The sequence below is a fragment of the Habropoda laboriosa genome, unplaced genomic scaffold (assembly GCF_001263275.1).
Source record: "Habropoda laboriosa isolate 0110345459 unplaced genomic scaffold, ASM126327v1 scaffold561, whole genome shotgun sequence".
Taxonomy (NCBI): domain Eukaryota; kingdom Metazoa; phylum Arthropoda; class Insecta; order Hymenoptera; family Apidae; genus Habropoda; species Habropoda laboriosa.
The window spans coordinates 583,178-600,734 of NW_017100686.1; the positions used below are offsets into that span (position 1 = coordinate 583,178).

General features: G+C 32.8%; 3 protein-coding genes across 5 annotated transcripts in view; 2 read left to right on the forward strand and 1 right to left on the reverse strand.

The window, feature by feature from the left end:
* Nucleotides 1-154: 154 nt before the first annotated feature.
* On the reverse strand, nt 155-2,973 carry LOC108576878 (G patch domain-containing protein 2). The gene is made up of 5 exons (XM_017939941.1): nt 2,945-2,973; nt 1,920-2,095; nt 1,236-1,587; nt 925-1,127; nt 155-864 (listed from the first exon to the last, which is right to left on the reverse strand). The coding sequence occupies exons 1-5, from the start codon at nt 2,971-2,973 to the stop codon at nt 155-157; spliced, it is 1,470 nt and encodes a 489-aa protein (XP_017795430.1).
* Nucleotides 2,974-3,624: 651 nt separating this feature from the next.
* On the forward strand, nt 3,625-10,225 carry LOC108576899. The gene is made up of 10 exons (XM_017939971.1): nt 3,625-3,958; nt 4,388-4,915; nt 4,997-5,100; nt 5,172-5,349; nt 5,692-5,809; nt 6,315-6,462; nt 6,766-7,610; nt 8,771-9,338; nt 9,417-9,978; nt 10,059-10,225. The coding sequence occupies exons 1-10, from the start codon at nt 3,646-3,648 to the stop codon at nt 10,223-10,225; spliced, it is 3,531 nt and encodes a 1,176-aa protein (XP_017795460.1). The 5' UTR covers nt 3,625-3,645.
* Nucleotides 10,226-12,530: 2,305 nt separating this feature from the next.
* LOC108576895 (histone-lysine N-methyltransferase setd3) overlaps nt 12,531-17,557 on the forward strand; it is a 15,840-nt gene continuing 10,813 nt past the window's right edge. The window contains exons 1-4 of one of the 3 annotated variants that reach the window (XM_017939962.1): nt 12,531-12,738; nt 12,800-12,988; nt 13,325-13,816; nt 13,934-14,057. In XM_017939962.1, coding sequence (XP_017795451.1) covers nt 12,871-12,988; nt 13,325-13,816; nt 13,934-14,057 — 734 coding nt within the window. In that variant the 5' untranslated portion in view covers nt 12,531-12,738; nt 12,800-12,870. Of the gene's footprint in view, nt 12,739-12,793; nt 12,989-13,324; nt 13,817-13,933; nt 14,058-17,557 lie in introns of those variants that run through there. The other 2 variants (XM_017939963.1, XM_017939964.1) reach the window with 2 other exon arrangements.

Below are 17,557 nucleotides of genomic sequence, written 5' to 3' on the forward strand. Positions count from 1 at the left end.
CAACACAAAAATTTACATTAAGTGCATAATTTTTTACATAATACAGTTGTATGTTTCTAATTGTACAATTTAAAAAAGTTATGTATAAAAGTACAGTATGAATATACACAAATAATTTATTTCAAAAAACGAATTAACAAAAACTTAATTTAATTTAACTTGATTTTGAATGGTCAAAATCGTGTAATTTTGGTTTTCCATGAATTTCAATATCCATACTATTCAAATCCCATTTAAAATGAGCAAATTGTGGTAAAGCTTGCATTGAATCTAAGTTTGATATAGGACTTATGATTGGTGAATCAAAGCTTGTACTAGAAATTTGATGTTCTTGATTATGCATTATTAATTCTGAATTTGGCGAATTTTGTGGGGTTCTTCTTAATCTCTTATAACCTGAAAATCGGTTGAGCGATACTTGATCTACACAAATAGCTTGTGTAGTATGTCGAGTTTTATATAAAATTGGACAACCTAGATCTCCTTTTAAACTTAAGCTATATAAATTTGCAAGCCGGCGAAGTTTTTCTCGCTCAGGCTGCCGCATAGGGTGTAGTCTAAGTTCACTTTGAGTAGGATCTTGTAAAAATCTCGAAACTTTCTCATTGGCTGAAGTGATAATGGAATATCCAGGTTTGTTATCAACATGACGACGACCAGCACGAATTTCTCTTCCAGTTAGACCTTCTCGAATTCTTTGAATTCTTTTTCTGTAGCTTTTTCTTGTTTCAATTGTTGTGTGTTCAAAATTTCCATGTAGCATGATTTGAAATGGTGAATCAGTATTGACTTTATCTTCATTAGTACTTTCACCATCATCCCACCAACCTGGTTCCCCAATCCAATCTGACTGTTCATCATCTCCTACAATTGCAAGAAATAATTAATTGCAGTATTCACTGTTGTGTATAAATATTTTAATACCTTCTCGATCTTCATCATTTGTGATAAGTCCAGCTTCCGAATCGCTAGACGAAATGCTCGAACTAGATATTCTTGAGCAATCAATACCATCTTCCGTTTGCATTTTAATGCGATTCTTTGATTTTGTATTTGTATTTGGTTTTAACGATCTCATTCCACAATCTGTAGATCGCTCTCTACAAGATCTTTTACGTTTTCCACACCTGTGGTTAAAAGGTGTTTTGAAACACATTATTTTTTTATAATTTTACATTTTTATTTTGTACCAGTAAATACTAAATACAGATACATGTTTCTGTAATATACATTACCATATTGTCCCATATCTATTTTTACAATCACCTCGAAGAATTCTCTTTTTGTTTGCAAGATTTGTTGACATTGCAATTGTTTGAGATGTTGTAGGATTAGAATCAGAGTCAACAGCCATTCTTTTAAATTTTCTTTTACGTCTTGGATTTATTCTAGGTACAAAATTTTCATTGACTGAATCACTTTCAATGTTACTAGCATTGTTTGAATTAGAAAAACGTGCAAATCTTTTCGTTTGATTTGTATCATCGCTGTCGGATTGATATTTGGCGGAAGCGTTATTTTTTGGAACATGAATGTCACAAATGGAGGATGAACTGTCATCTGATTGTTTGTGCACATGAAGTGATGCTGAAATGAAAAATAATTATTTAAAGATTATTTTCCAAATTCCTTTATTGTTTTTCAAGCTTTAAAAATTACTTTTCAAAGATTAATAAAATTTGACTTCTTTGAGTAATGAAATATGGTTTCTATAAAGACAATCTTGATAACAATCCTCTGTCTGCCTTGTAGAAGTAGACTGGAACTGATTTCATAGAAATGTGATTAGAATGCACGTGTATGAATCCATTTTAGTCTCTATTTAAGAAATGTTTACGTAACATATTAACTTATAATACATTCATATATGTATTGCAAAAAAATTTTATCTTTTTATATTTCTGTTGCTTTATACTTACGAATATTACCCGTGGAACGGGCTCTTCTTCTAATACCCCATCTGCGCCTCACATTTGCACTATTATTGCTTTCTTCTAATGCCAAAGTTAAATCATGCACAAGTGCCTCCATTTTTACTCTTAAATCTGCTGGTACAGCTTTCAAAACACGCTCCATTTGAAGGATGTGTTTGTTTCTAAATAATGATAAATATAATTTTATTTCATGAAGAATTATAGTAATATGAAGAATTTCTTATAAAGCTGAGAAATAATATTAATTAAAAATCTATCCTATTAAATTGTCATGAAAAAAAATCAAATCATTTAGTTATGGGTCTTGTTGTATGTATACAAAATTATATTTATACAGTAATACATATTTCATACTCTTGATGACATTAGATGTTTATGATAGACAAGTATACAAAAATTGCAAATTAATTGAAACATTATACAATATCTATTTCTCCTTTTTAGTAAGCTTATCTGATGTGTACTTTGTTTGTCATTTTGCGATTGACAGTAAATTGTAATATATAATAAACGAAACGAATAGATATGATTTAAATATTTGTTTTATTATTAAAAAATGTTGATTATTAAAAGCAGATTAGTAAAAGAGAATTGTATTTCAAATCGGTGACAAGCAGATTAACTTTATGCTTACCTTGTACATACAATTGCGGAAGATATGAATTTTTTTTTAAACCGATAACATTGTTAAGTAATTATCTTTATTAAAACTATAATATCTTCATTAAACTATTACTTCAAGAACTTTTATTACTATGCGCTACAGATCTTCTTTGCCTTCTTTATTTTGCACTATATAATATCGTAGTTGCAAAATGGTATATACACCACTATATTTCCACAAACAATAATTTGGTTATGGTGCACCTAACTCGTCTAGGTATATTCTGAAATTGAATGTTGTTGGGTTATATTTTTATACGCATAGATAAAATAAGTAATACAAAAGTTATATGAACTATTTGTCAAATAATATTGAGTAAAATATATAAATATTGAATAATAATTACTGCACTAAGTTAATCGCTGTAATAAGCATATTTACATATAAAAGTGCCAGTTTTTATATAAATGCTACAAAATAATTCATTATTCGCAAAAATTTTGTATCACAATTATGTAAGTTATTAAATACTAATCGTTGGTAATTTAGAATTGTGTTCGCGATATTGTATTGTAAATTACACAAATTGTAAATGAAGCTTTAGCATATTTTTTCCGGCCATTTCCGGTTGTGTGGTTCACGGACGCTTCGTGTCTACTGAGGACTCTGTTTTTCACTTAGAAGGTTTAAATTACGTTTATAGAAAAATTAGTAATGTTTCTTATAATACAATTTTTCTAGTCGTTCAAGAAAATAAGTGTAGAGTGATAGCGTAATGAGGAGTTGCTCAAAATCATACAAAGTGAAATCCTGACGGTTGTGTAAATAGCGCGTAGTGGTGCCTGCGCGTATGGTGTGCGCATTCGCGGACAGATGAGCGCGGGATTGTGGTACCCAGACGCGAGGGGATTGTAGTACGGTTGCTTGTATGTAGAAACGTTTAATGGAGTCTTTTACGAAGTGACGAATAGCACGAGATCAACGTTCCTCACGCATCGATCGTTGAAGTACGTAGGATCAGTGTTTGGTCCCAAAGGGGCCGCACAATGGATCGTGCCAGTCTTAATAAAAAGGGCACGCGAGAATCCTAACCTAGAAACTGGTAGTATGCCGGATCTACAGGAGACCCAAGATAAAGTGGAAACTGCCACTAAAATGGATGGTCAGGAGGTGAACGGCGACATGAAAGGTTCATCAAAAAAGGGTATGGTACCAAATGCTAAAAGAAAGCTATGTAAGTTCAAGGTTAATTCAACTAGTACCATTGAAAGTGATACAATATTAAATACAAAAGGACGCAAACGGAAGCTATCGGAACCCGATGATCTTAGCTCAGAGGAATCTATGGAGTTCAATGGCTTTGATACACAAGGAGATAATGAAATGGAACCAGGAAGTCATGTTCTGAAAAAACTAATTGGTATTTGTGATTATTATTATACTCGATTCAAAATGTCTGCTATATGCTTGTTTATCAACCATTTATAGTATATCTTGACAATATATTATAGGACTGAAAATTTTACATTGAGATTATAATAAACCATTGTTTTTATAGATGTATACTGTTTGTTGATAGGTAATAATTTGGATTAATTATTTCATAAATTTTTTTAATATTAATCACAAATTTTTGTGATATTTCATTTTTGACTAGTATCTGTCAGTATAATCTACATATAATGGGGCATTTTTTTAAACATAGCTGTATTATACAAATAAGATAATAATAATATGCATTAATTGATAAGTATCATTTATTTAAGTTATATAGATATATTTAAGTAAAATAGCTTTCTGACAAAACAATTTAGGAAAAATTAGATGACATTTACATAATTTATTACAGCTGAAGCTGAAGTAGCAGAAGCTCAATTGGCAAAACGCTTTAGATATAGTATAAGGAAAAATTTTGATTTCAAAAAGGAAGATGAAGATTCGGATGACAATAGAATGCATAGTTATGATACAGAACATATATTAGATTTAGATAAAATAAAGAAAGAGAAAGAATCGGATAAATCTGAAACAGATTCAGTTGGAATACCAAATAGTATGGAGTCAGAATTAGAAGTACAAAAAACAGGTGAAATTTCAATTAAGTCAACAAACTCATCATCAGCCAGTAGTCCAGCAACATCTTTAAAATCTAAAGGTACACGTATAACACGCGGAGTCAGTCCAGGTAGTGTTGGAAAACCAAAAATGGCTGTTGATATGTCATGTCCAGCATTCAAAGAACCGTTCAAGTATGGTTGGAAACGAGAATTGGTATTTAGAGCAAGTAGCGATTCTAGTCTCAAAAGAATGGCCGATATCTATTATTATACACCAAAGGGAAAGAAAGTTAGAAGTTTTAGAGAAGTTGCAGAATTTCGTAAGTATAATTTATGATATATAAATATAATAATGTATTTTACAGTGAATACAATGATATTGTCTTTTTTTCTTTCTACAGTTAATACAAAAGAGTTAACTATTGATAACTTTACATTCTTCAAAGAACCAATTGGTATTGATGATCCTGAAAAGGAGATTATTCGAGATGCAAAAAGAATAAGGGTATACAACTTAATATTGTAATCTATGTAAAATCTATAAAAATTTTCTGAAATATTTTAATTTGAATATAGGGACCTGGAATAGCTACAACTCCACTAAGGAGAGGTGTAGGATATAAGAAAGGCACACCTGGGAGAAGAGCAATAGAAGAACCTGTATCATTGCCTACAAAAGCAGCTGCTAAATCACCAAAAGCTGCATCAACAGGGTTTAAAGTGAAAGTGCCTGCAAAGAAAACCCCCCAAATAAGTATGCATTTATATCAATGTGAAGCAGTGTTTATTATCATTTGTATTTTGCTAACTACTTGTTATATCAATTTGCTAAGATTAATTAATAAAATTGTTGCACTTGTTAAGCAAAAAATGTTTCTTCTATTACTAATTGTAATACATAGAGTAATTCAATTTAAGTTTATGATCTGTACAATTTTAAAAGTAGAAAAATGGCATACTATATGTGTCATCCAATAATTCATTCTAATAAGTAATAGACAATTAAACTGAGTTATTAATAAATAAGCTTACTTATAATTTTTCGTATGAAAAATTGTTATTTTTATCAGAATTTTTGTTCAAATATGCATAGCAGAAATAAAGTCACCCCCTCAAGAAAGTGAAATGCTTCCACCTCAACGGACTACGAGTACAAGGCGAAGTCAACTACCTGTAGAAAAACCACTGCCCCCCAAACCCAAAAGGCAATTAACGTAAGTACCTGATTCTTTTAATTGTTCTTTACTTGTATGATTGCGATTAATTTGCAATATTCAAGGGTATCCTAAACGCTTAGTGGCTAAACACCATAACAATCATGTTTAATGTGCTTTGAAAAGGCCCAATGAAGAATTTACAGCAAATTGGAATTTGAAAAAAATAATATTAACTTCAATTTCCATTGTAACGAAATTGTTCCATTTAATCGTAACGTAGTAATGTTATTTTAAATGATTTATTTGAAGAAATCTACATATTTAACATTATAAATAAGAAAATAAATTAGAGCAGATATCATTTTAGTAAATGTTGAAATGCATGCTGTAGAGCAAACATATGTAATTACAAAGTTTAAGATTTTATTCTGAGATAGTTCAAACTTTCCTTCTATATTTTTCATAACTGTATTCTCCTTTATCCTCTTTATCCTTAAATCCTTTATTTAAATTTTGTGTTTGATTCCTTAATCCCTTTCCCCAATCAACGCACATCTTACAGGCCGAAAGTTCAAGAACCATGCAGCATAAGATGTTCTACAAGTATGGGGTTGATACCAAGCTTACAATGTCGCGTCTGTCTCTGTTTATATCATCCTGAATGTGTTGATGGTATGGAATTTGCAGGAAGTGATGATTATGTTTGCAAGGTAGGTTGTTTGTAATAAAAAGTCTTTTTTTAAGCTTGTTTTAATCTGTTGAATTGTTTTTGTGTTATAAATTAAATATTTGTAACATTTCTTTATAATTTATCATCTAAACAATATAGTTTGTTTCTCCATTCTAAGATCTGTTATTTGAATATTGTTTTTGTTTATCACTTAGCTGAATCTAGTTTTATTTTACATTTATTTATTATTGAGTATATTTCAAAGCAGTTAAATAGAAATTGTTGGATACATACTGGCTGACAGTAATTACATTTTAAATAAATGATGTTAATTTTGTTGTAGAACTGTCAGCAAGATACTAATGAATCTCATCAATCTCAAACAAATCCATCTTTGACACCTCCTCCATTGATACCAATTAGTATGTTAGGTGCACAAAGTGCAAAATCAAAACATCAAGTAAATCTAAATCCACCAAAACTTCAAAGAATTCCAAAATCTGATAATACAGATTTACAGTCTCAAAATACTACTAAAGTTTCAAAAACATCCTCTGCAACATCACATTCCCCTTTAAATTCGGATAAAAAAGACAGCAGTTGGTTTGCTCAAACAGAAAATGAATTTTTACAAAGTCATGATGGAGTTTTACCAAAACCAGCCCAGAATATTGCTTTGATGGGAGGCAAAAGATACATTGTTGTGCCAAAAAATAATGCTATGGCTGTTCAACCAGCTATAACAGTGAAATCTGTTAAAATTGGCGATAAAGCTCCTATACTTCAGAATAATTCACTTACAGATACATCAAACACTGTTGAAAATTCTATATCTATAAAATCACGCACTCCATTAACAACAAAGTTTTTGGGGAAAGATGCTCTTGATAAGTTAACTGACAAAGATATGTCGAGAGATGTATCACAAACAGAATGTACACCATGTGCTGTGATGGAGGAAACTGAAGAAACATGTAATAGTAGCGATAAAACAAATAAATTACAGAATGATTTGTTCAATACGCGAGACCTTGCAGTAGAAACCAAAAAATCAGTGAGTTATATGTCACCCGAAAGGAAGACTATAATAAATAATTCAAACACAACTAGTACAAACAATGATTTACTTAAAGTAGACACACAGCAATTTGTGACAAGTAGTTTGGGTACAGTTCAAATAAGTAGCAAGTAAGTACTTGTTTCTCAACGCATCGACATATTTCTTTTACTTCCTTTTTTTAAATATTTTCTTCAAATAAGTTAAGGCAACTCTCTTTTGAGGTTTTGGCAGTTGCTTTGTACATATTGTATTTACAAGATATACATATATTTTTTCCATGATTAATTTCGTATCATATACATGTTAAGAAATACATTTCATTTTATTTGAATATTTTTATGAATTTTGTAATACTGTTTCTAAAAAATAATACTGTGGAATGTTGTGAAAAAAAAGATAATATATACACAGTTGTATATATATTTTTTTTCGTTTCATACAAAATTTATATAAACAGTATTGTAAATGCAATATATACCGATGTTTATTATATTTGAAAATATAAAAGTTCGAGGTGAAAAATGAATTTGATTTTATCTTGTGATCGAAGCACACTGCCTTAGCTTCTTAGAAATGCGGCCAAATTTTTGAGACATGTGAAAAATGAACGAAACAATCACATCGTTGGTTCTTGCAGGTATTGTGTAATTGTAGTATCAAAGTAAACCTTTGTATTCTAATTAACAACTTTTCCTAAAAATGTATACAAAAAATTGGATAATCATTGCATATATTATTTACATTCATGCTACAATTGCAAATACAGTTACTGATAAGTGCTTCAGTGGAAAAAATCTAATTCATTTTTACTTTTTATATTTACAGATATAAAGACATGTGCGAGCTGAAACACAAAAAAGTCTTAGTGCGTTTTCCCAAAAACATCCTAAAATCCTTGTTCCTTATTACTTTCCACCTCCTCTATTTATGTTTGTTTTTTGTTTCTATGGCTTCATTCTATTTTAAAATAAACAGATATTCAATCTTTGAATTTTTTTTCAGAGGCTTTTATACATTTCTTATTTGATATAATATACAATTGTTGGCATTATAGTTGTAAATCATTGGTCCTTTAAAAGCCTCTATAAAAAATTATAACGTTCTTCAATTCGTATTGAGAATGAATTTCGAAATTATAAAGATTTCATATTATAGTAATGTAAAATTAATTTTTTATTTAAAAGAAAATTGTAGCCAACATTATACATGTGTAGAATATGATACCCTTATTATATAGGCCTGTATCTTTTACAGAAATTATTTAAAAATATTATTTTAATACTTTCAGAAGAAAACAAAATCAACAGGAAACGGAACAACAACAACATTTTATGGATTCAGTTTGTGCTGGTTATCATGCATTACTGCGCATTTTCCAATATCTTAAGGTTCAAGAATTACTCCGTGCTGCAAGAGTATGTAAAATGTGGCGAGACTTGGCGGCACATCCATCACTGTGGAAAACTGTACGAATGAAAAATAGTCAAGTAACAGACTGGGATGGTTTAGCAGATACATTACAGAGGCGTGGTACTCAACATTTAGATCTCCGAAAAATGCTTGTAGCAGGAGAATCCGATAGCATTTGGAAAAAGTTTTTACTAGTAATACCACGTGTAATTAGCCTCGTTAAATTAGAATTATGTAAATGCCCTGTGATGGTTGTTGAAGAAGTTATTAAGAGTTGTCCTCAGTTGGAAGTATTGAGTGCAATGTCAATAAAATGTGATTCCTTAAATTTGGAGTCTGTTGGAAATCTCAAGCGTTGTCAAGAATTAAGGCTTAAAGCAATAAGTGGAATGTCTCTACAAGAAGATCTCACACCTTTACAAGAACTAACACAGTTAACACAGTTGGTATGTGTAGTTAGTTATTTTTTAGTATTATTCCTAGTTTTTCGAGCCTTTCGTATATAAATTGAATATGTATTCTAGAGTTTAACGTCAGTTAAGGAACTTGGGAAGAAGAGGATCGATATTATACAAGCTTTAGTGAATTTGGAAGCATTAGAATTGGGTGAATGTTCAGATTTTCCAGACAAATTTGGTACTACAGTTCTGATAAAATTACAAAAATTGGAACGCCTCAGACTTGAAAAAGGGCAAGGGTTGTGTTGTACTTTTGACATTTTGGATGGTGTATCCAAATTACAAAATTTGAGTCAAATGGAATTGGTCAACTTCGACGTGAAAAATGGCTTTGATAAATGTCTTGCAAATTGTAAAAATATTAAAAGGCTATTAATTATACCAACTTACATATCTCAGTCGGCAACGTCTAATAATATGGTGCTTGGAGGAGTTACCGAATTATCAAATAATTTGACACATTTTGTATGGGGTGTTACACTTGAGTTACTTAGAGTTACAGAATTATTTGTTGATCAATGTAATCTAATGCGTAAACAAGTCACTGGCGACTCGATACCAGTTTTAAAACCGGTACCCTGTTTAAAATTAATAGAAGATGTTGAGGATGAAAATGACAATCAAAAAGGTATTTTGCAAAACGAATGTGTATTGTATGTGAAAAAATTGTTTTTTAACTAATTTTACAAGTTTTTTTGTACTTTTCAGGCGATGATAAACAACCAAATTTAACAAATCCTCAGGTGGATATATTACCATTGCCGCAACTTCAAAAACTTTTATTAACTGCATTGCCTAAAACAAGGGTTAAAATCTTGAAGATTCCTTTTCATGCTACGTGGCGGCAAAGCATTTCAGACACTGCTACACAATAGAAGGAAATAAAACAAAGTGTATAAATACAGATATTAAAAAGGAAAAATACCTGATATAAAAGAATTAGAAATTTTGTAAAGTTGGTTCCATAGTGTCTGCACAATTTACTCCAATACTTATGAATTGGATGAAAAGTAATTTAATATTTATGTACCATGCGTTTTGTAGTCTAATAATTCCCCTTGAATAGTGTATCGATACACTACAGTAATCACAATTATTGTTCTTTTTGAAGCTTTTAGTGACAAAAACAGGGGACCACAAATGCATCGCGTGCTATTTTGGCTGCAAAGCAAAATTCATGAGAGGCTGGTATCCTTGTGCAAATCATTTGAAAATCATAAAAGTTTCAACACCTATAGACTATTTTTAATATGTGATCCACAAGTTATTTGGTATACTGTAATGTGTATCTACGAGAACAGAAATGCCTGAAATACAAACAAAAGATGTAAATGTTAAAAATAATTATATGAAGTTAAGATTTACAAATATATCGCACACATTTATTAAGGGGGATAAATTATATATAATTTCCAATTTTTACAAACGTGTAAAACTCCTATGACATACACAACGCATTGAATGAAAAGAAATTGTAGTTTTAATTTCGTGATACGTGGATTTCGATAAATTTCTATTCAGGTAGCAGTGAAGAAGAGAATCATGTGGTCTATAAGGCTCTAGTTAGAGGTTAGGCTGTATAAATAATGCTATATATTACTGTAATTGTATGTGTATCTTTAATATTTAAGATACGAATTTTCCGCTGCAAAGAAATACGAAGTTTATGGATAATATTGTAGAACATATATTATATACTTATGATTCTGTATAATGCGTGATCAACTATAATATTAAGATATAGTGATTTATTTGTACTTCGTACAAGTTGCATAATTATGATAACTTGCTTTCAAATACCCTTTCAACCAGGGTATTTGAATTTCTATCAAATGTTCTAGATATTTCGTTTCTCCTTTCCTCATTCTTTTTTTATTATTTATTTCATACTGTTTACATAAGTGATATAACAGTATAATGTAAAATTAAAATTTATAATGAAATAATAAAAGAAAAAAATATCCAAAATTTTTATTATAGAAGAATTACGTTAGTAATTTTAAAGTAATGTGAAAATTAGTTCGTGTGTAGTGTTAAGTAAATTATATTTTTTAATTATACGATATGAATTATTTATATCAATTTGTTATTTTTAAATACGTCGTACTTGTCACCAATACTTCGGTTCGTTGCTTTTTGTAAAAAAAATTTAAAATTAGTTACCTTACTTTGCAGCGGGGAAATTCAAATAATTGTTTTATTATATTATTTTTAGTTGTACTCAAGCCGAATAATTTATAAACATTAAGGAGGTTCTAAAAATGTGCTAGTAAACGACTAAAATATATGAAAGAAAATATTTTTTATGTTAAATACGAAACATGAATTTTATAGAATTAAATATAAAGATATTCACGGCTGTTAGTAGCCTTGATAATTATTAATAAGAGTATTCCAAATAATTTTATATCAAATTAATAAATGTTAAACAACTAATGGATGATTTTAAAAATTATCTCAATCTTTCTCCAAATCTTTATTTTGTTTGTAACTTTTTAAGTTTCACATTTAAAAAATGTAATTCTTTATTTTTATTTGTTCTTTTTTGTATAGTTAAAACGGGAAGTGTTACGACTATTAACAATTTGATTCGTACAATTTAACATATCCGTTATTGTAGACGTGTAATAGAAGTTCTCATGATTTCCTGTTACGAATAATATGCTTGTATATTTATAAATGTACGTACAAAGAGGTAAAGTAAAAACTGAACTTCTATTTTACATTTATAGATAACTATTTCATGATTAATCTACGTTTTTAGACTCCCCTTAATGATAACTTTATAGGTACAATATAAAGGCAATATAAATTTATTCCTAAAGATTCATCAAATCATCTGTTTATTTGTATACTTTGTACAATACAAATCTTATATAAAAAAGGAAAAAAGAAACTTATTTCATTAATGCTTTATGTATTACTTTTTACCCTATTATATTTATTTGTTAAATAATTTAAGGGAAGTACAAAAACAAGGGAGATAATTAAATTAATGAATATGCATACACATGAACGTGCGCTCGTATGTTAGTGTATGCATTTTTAAAGGGACGTATCATATCGTAAAAATGTCGTCTTAGTAATATATTTGATCATGATGAAACAAAGTTATTTGTTGTTATGGCAATACAATGATAAAATTGATATTAATGTTGAATACATATTGAGTTTGTTGAGTAAAGCGTCATAGGCATGTTTGTTCCCGAGAAACAAAAAAAAAGAATGATCAAGAGTGATTCTGACACGGAATTTGGTGTAATTGCGAAAGTAGGTGACCTCTGACAGAAATTGAAAATCAATAAAGTGCAGTGGAGTTAGTGATACATAGAGAACGAAGGTAGCTCCGCTCTGTCGTTTTGTGGTTATGTTGCTCGAATCTAAGAAGGTAGAGCGTCCAACATTCTATTTTCGTTTCGACAAAAAGTGTTTATTCTTGCCAGTTGTAGGCGCGCGTTACGCATTATAATGTATCTAAATGTGAGGAGAAGTCACGGCAGTGCCGTGAGATAGTACAAACATGGGCAGAAGAAAATCTCACGCGTCCTGTAAAAGTAAACAACACGTTCCACCTCAAAGGCAATTATCTTTAGTGAAAAGAAACGAGATAAATGCCTTGTGCGAAAAACTATTTGTTTGTAAGTATTTGTTTTTTACGAATATATAACTTTTATACATGCGTACGTATATATATATCGTACATGTGTCTGTATATACATATATACACACACAGCTGTGCAATGTTAACAGCCGTATTCAATTTTCCTATGATTGTTGAAAGATAAAGAAAAATGTTTCGATACGGAATGAAAAATAATTTTTCGAACGTGAAATTGTTTAAACGCTAAGAATCGTGGAATATGTATCCCACTTAACCTCATTTTTTTTTTTTAAGAAAATAGAAAATCGTTTTATTTAACAATGTTTTATGTCTACTTTTAAAAATAATACTAATAATTTATTTCTCCAAACAGTGAGCATTAATTCAGCGTACGTAACGCAATTATGGGACAATTACGTGGCGATATCAACAATTTTGGAGAAGGTTAAACGGTTGGAGGAAATGAAGACAGAGTTACCAAAACGATCCCAAGGGATTGGACAATTTATAAATTGGCTTAAAGAGAACGACGCGAATGTAAATGGAGCGAGCGTGTCGGAGTTTCCTGGATACGATTTAGGCTTAAAAGCAGAACATAATTTCCATGAGAATGAGTTAATTTTAAGGATACCTAGGGGATTGATATTCAGTATTCATAATGCAGCACCAGAGTTGACTGCTCTTCAGAATGATCCATTGATACACCATATGCCTCAAGTGGCACTCGCGATCGCACTCCTTATCGAGAGACACAAAGAAAATTCTAAATGGAAGCCTTATTTGGATATCCTTCCTATCACTTATTCAACTGTGTTATACATGACTGCTGCTGATATGGTTGAACTTAAAGGCAGTCCTACTTTAGGTAAATGTTTGTGCAAATTCGTCAAACAAACGTATTATTTTAACTATTTCAATTTTCAATTTGTTTCGCCTTTAGATACTAAATAATAAAAAAATTTTAATTTTTTTTTTGTTGCAGAGGTCGCTTTGAAACAATGCAGAAGTATAGCAAGACAGTATTCCTATTTTAATAAGGTATTTCAAAACAACAATAATGCTGTGTCTGCTATACTCAGGGATGTTTTTACTTATGAAAGATATTGGTGAGTAATGAATAACAATTGCAATACTTTTCTATTTTATACAAAAGGTAATTTATTTCACTTACGAGCTATCTATATAAATAAATATGCTTCACTCTATGTCCATCAATTTAAAAGGATAAGTTTAGAATATTGGACAAACTTCTGACATCTTTTAATATTGGGATCAACTCCGAAATAAGAGCGTATATAAAAGAGTTGCGCTAACACTAACTAACCGATGTTTTAAATTACATTAAATTCCACCAGCTGTTACATTAAAAGTCATCAGAAGCTCTATGCAATCGTATGTACAAAATGCCGTTGTCTGTGAAATCAGTCTGCAAACTCTAACAAAAACATTTCATTGGTAACCAGTGATCAATTTTTCGGTAGCATTTCATGTCTTTTGTTCGAAGTATAGTTTATAAACTGAAGGTGTACAATCAGCCTTTGATATGTGTATGGTTTAGCTTAACATAAATATGGGAATACTGTTTTTTTCTTTTGTCTAAAAAAAGGACAGTATCACGGTTCATTTCATGTAATCAGGTATGGTCTCCCAGCTGTCATTGGCGTCTAGCGAATCGTTGTCGATGTCAATCTTGGAGTTCATTTCTCCGTCTTTTGTAGGTTCCTGAGTTTCGACTTTGTTTGATCTTTTGGTGGTCGATGTAGCGACCACGTTTACCATCACAGTGCTTAAGCTGCTCGAATTGGACAGTTTCCTGGCCGCCATTACTGGACCTTGAAACACCGCTCTGGAGAAAGTGTTTCTATACCTATACTTCCGCTTCTGTCGAATTCTGCAAATGATGAATATCGCCAGGAAAACCACAAGTGTCATGCTAAGGATAGCACCACTAGCTATTATACTCGGTTTCACTTTCGACAAAGTCCTTCCCTTCTCACCTGAATTCTCTTCTTTGTCGAAAACGTTACTCATTTCGCTGTAAACAGTTTGAATATCAACGGAACTCGGTTCTTGCTTAACAACCTCTTTAACGAAACCGGATTGAATAACATTCGAAGTATCGTTCTTGCCAAGTATCGTTTCCGTATTGTCTTTTACAAACACCACGTCGAAGGTGTTATTCTCTACAGGAGATAACTTCCTCTCATCTTCGTTATTGTACTCGCCCGCGAAGTCTCGTTGAATGTCCTTTGCGAACGGCAGAGAACCAAAAGTTGTTAATAGATCGACAATTTGTACCGTACGATGTCTTTCTTCGACGATGTCGTCCTTCTCATTTTCTTTCACCGCATCGTCTTCGTTACTGGTTCTAGACTTTTCTAAATTGTCGAACAATCGTTCGGTCTTACTTTCTTCAGGGTGAACGAAATTCATCGATTTTAGTATCGGGTCACTACTGCTTGTAACACTTTCGGTAGACTGTCGCAAATGATTCTCGTTAGATGGTAACGGAGTGGTGAATTTTATTCGGTATTCGTCGTTCAACTTGTGCGCTCTAATTCGCGACACGTCAGCCAGATGAACCTTACTAAAGCCTCTCTGTCTCAACGCGATCAATTCCTCCAAGCTCATGTTCCTCGATTTAAGCAGACGTTCGAGTCTCCTTCCGGCGGAGCCAGAAGTAAGTAGTTCGAAAATGTCTGCTCGAGCTTCCGGTTCCACTTCCGACACAACGTCGTCGTAGCTTTTTTCCTCGCTCGTATTTACATCCTGATGATTTTTAGGCGGTGGCTCCTTTGAAATGCTTTCGTGATTCTTCACGGTAACGTTACCATTTTCAGATATCGCGTCCAACGCAGATTTAATCTCTTGTATTATAGTCTTATCGATAGAGCTACCGATTTGCGTGTTCTGTTCGAAATCGTAGTACATCATCGTCGGTGTATTGCGTTGATATTCTTTCTCGGATGACGTATCGTAATAGTCTCTTTGTTCCTCTTCGTCGTCGAACTTTACACCCTTGTCGCTGTTGATCGATTCGTCGGTAAACTGTTCTTCGTTGTCTGAGATTATTGAAAAATTACTAGTCGCGTTTGAACGTTCGGTGGTGGTACTTAATATCTTCTCGATGCTCAACGTCGAGCCTCTCGTCGTGTCCTCGAAGTGAATTTTCAAATGTTCCACGGAAGACTCGTCTTGCATCGTCAGCCAAACAGGAGACGCGCCGATTTGTCCCTTCTTGTAGTCGGTGAAATCGGAGAATTCCATAATTTCGTCCTGGTCGAGATTCTCGGCTTTGATTTCGCCACTGCTTTGTAATTTAACGGCGGCAGCTGCGTCGTCGGCTTGCAATAGCTCCATGGAATTTGTTGCAACCGGTGGCATCGATGTTGTAATCATTGTGGTAGCTCTGTTTCGCGGATGTTTCGCATTAGTGAAAATCGATTTTCCAGCGGTTCTGTTTTCTCCAGCCTCCGAGTACATTTCACCGATACTCGTACCACTCGAGGAGGATTCCTTTATAACGTTCGTGTGATTGTTAGGCAAGCCAGGACCCGTGGGAACGATCGAAATTACGAGTTGTTCCTCATCTTTGGAAAAATTTTTCAGCTTCACCGGTCTCTTCGTAGTTGTAGAGAGTTTCGACAAGGAATTGGACATTATCTTGATCGCTTCCTCGACATAATCTTCTCCTTCCTCCTCCTCGACGTCCTTCATCTTCAGAGCATTGATCACTTCGGTTTTGCCTTTCAGCAGGTCGTCTAGAGTTAGATTCCTCCGTTGCAATACCTCGGACAAGCTCAAACCCTCTTCTTGCTGCATCTTCAACAGGGACTTCAGCTCCATGGTGTTCTGGACAAATTGACCGCCTCCTGACGCAGTTCCCGAATGACTTTCCGTAGTAGTCGCCGGTCTTTTCTCGTTCATAGACGACATCTCGTTCTCGGACAGAGCGAATTCGTAATTCTGCGGAGGCCTCCTCTTTCTCGGCCGAGGTTTCAAGTATTCCTCGTCGTTGAACTCGTAGTTATTCGGTCGAGTTTCGAAGTACTCTCGATATCTGTTCGACGTTGGCCCTCTGTCATCGTTATCCTCCGTAAAATCATCTCTTTGTTCAACTTTCCTATTGTTCGTTTCCTTCTTCTCCTCGAACGCAGTCAAACCGAGATTTTCCCGTGTCCAGCCTCGATTTCCCTTTTGCAACGGAACTCCTCGTCTTCGATATCCACGTCTGTTCCCGCCCGTCGACTCGTGTTTCTCTTGGTAGTCGTAAGAGAGTTGAGGGTTACTCTTTGAACGAACGAAATTCTCTCGCCCGTTGTTGCTCTGACGATGCTTCTCCATTTCGCGACGTTCGTAATCGTCCTCCTCCTCTTCGCTGTTGGTGTATCGGGAGAATTGAGAGAACGGAAGCAGCGGTATCGTATCGCCGTCTCGCCATTTTGGTTCAAGCGCCTCTCCGTTGTTCCGCCATTTGCCAACCAGCTCCGCCAAATCTTTGTCCCTGCTTTCCGGCTGGATTCGCGTCTCTTTCTAAAAATAATATCATTCTGATAAATACTCGCTGGATCGAATTACAAGTTATATACAGCGAAGCTAAAATAAC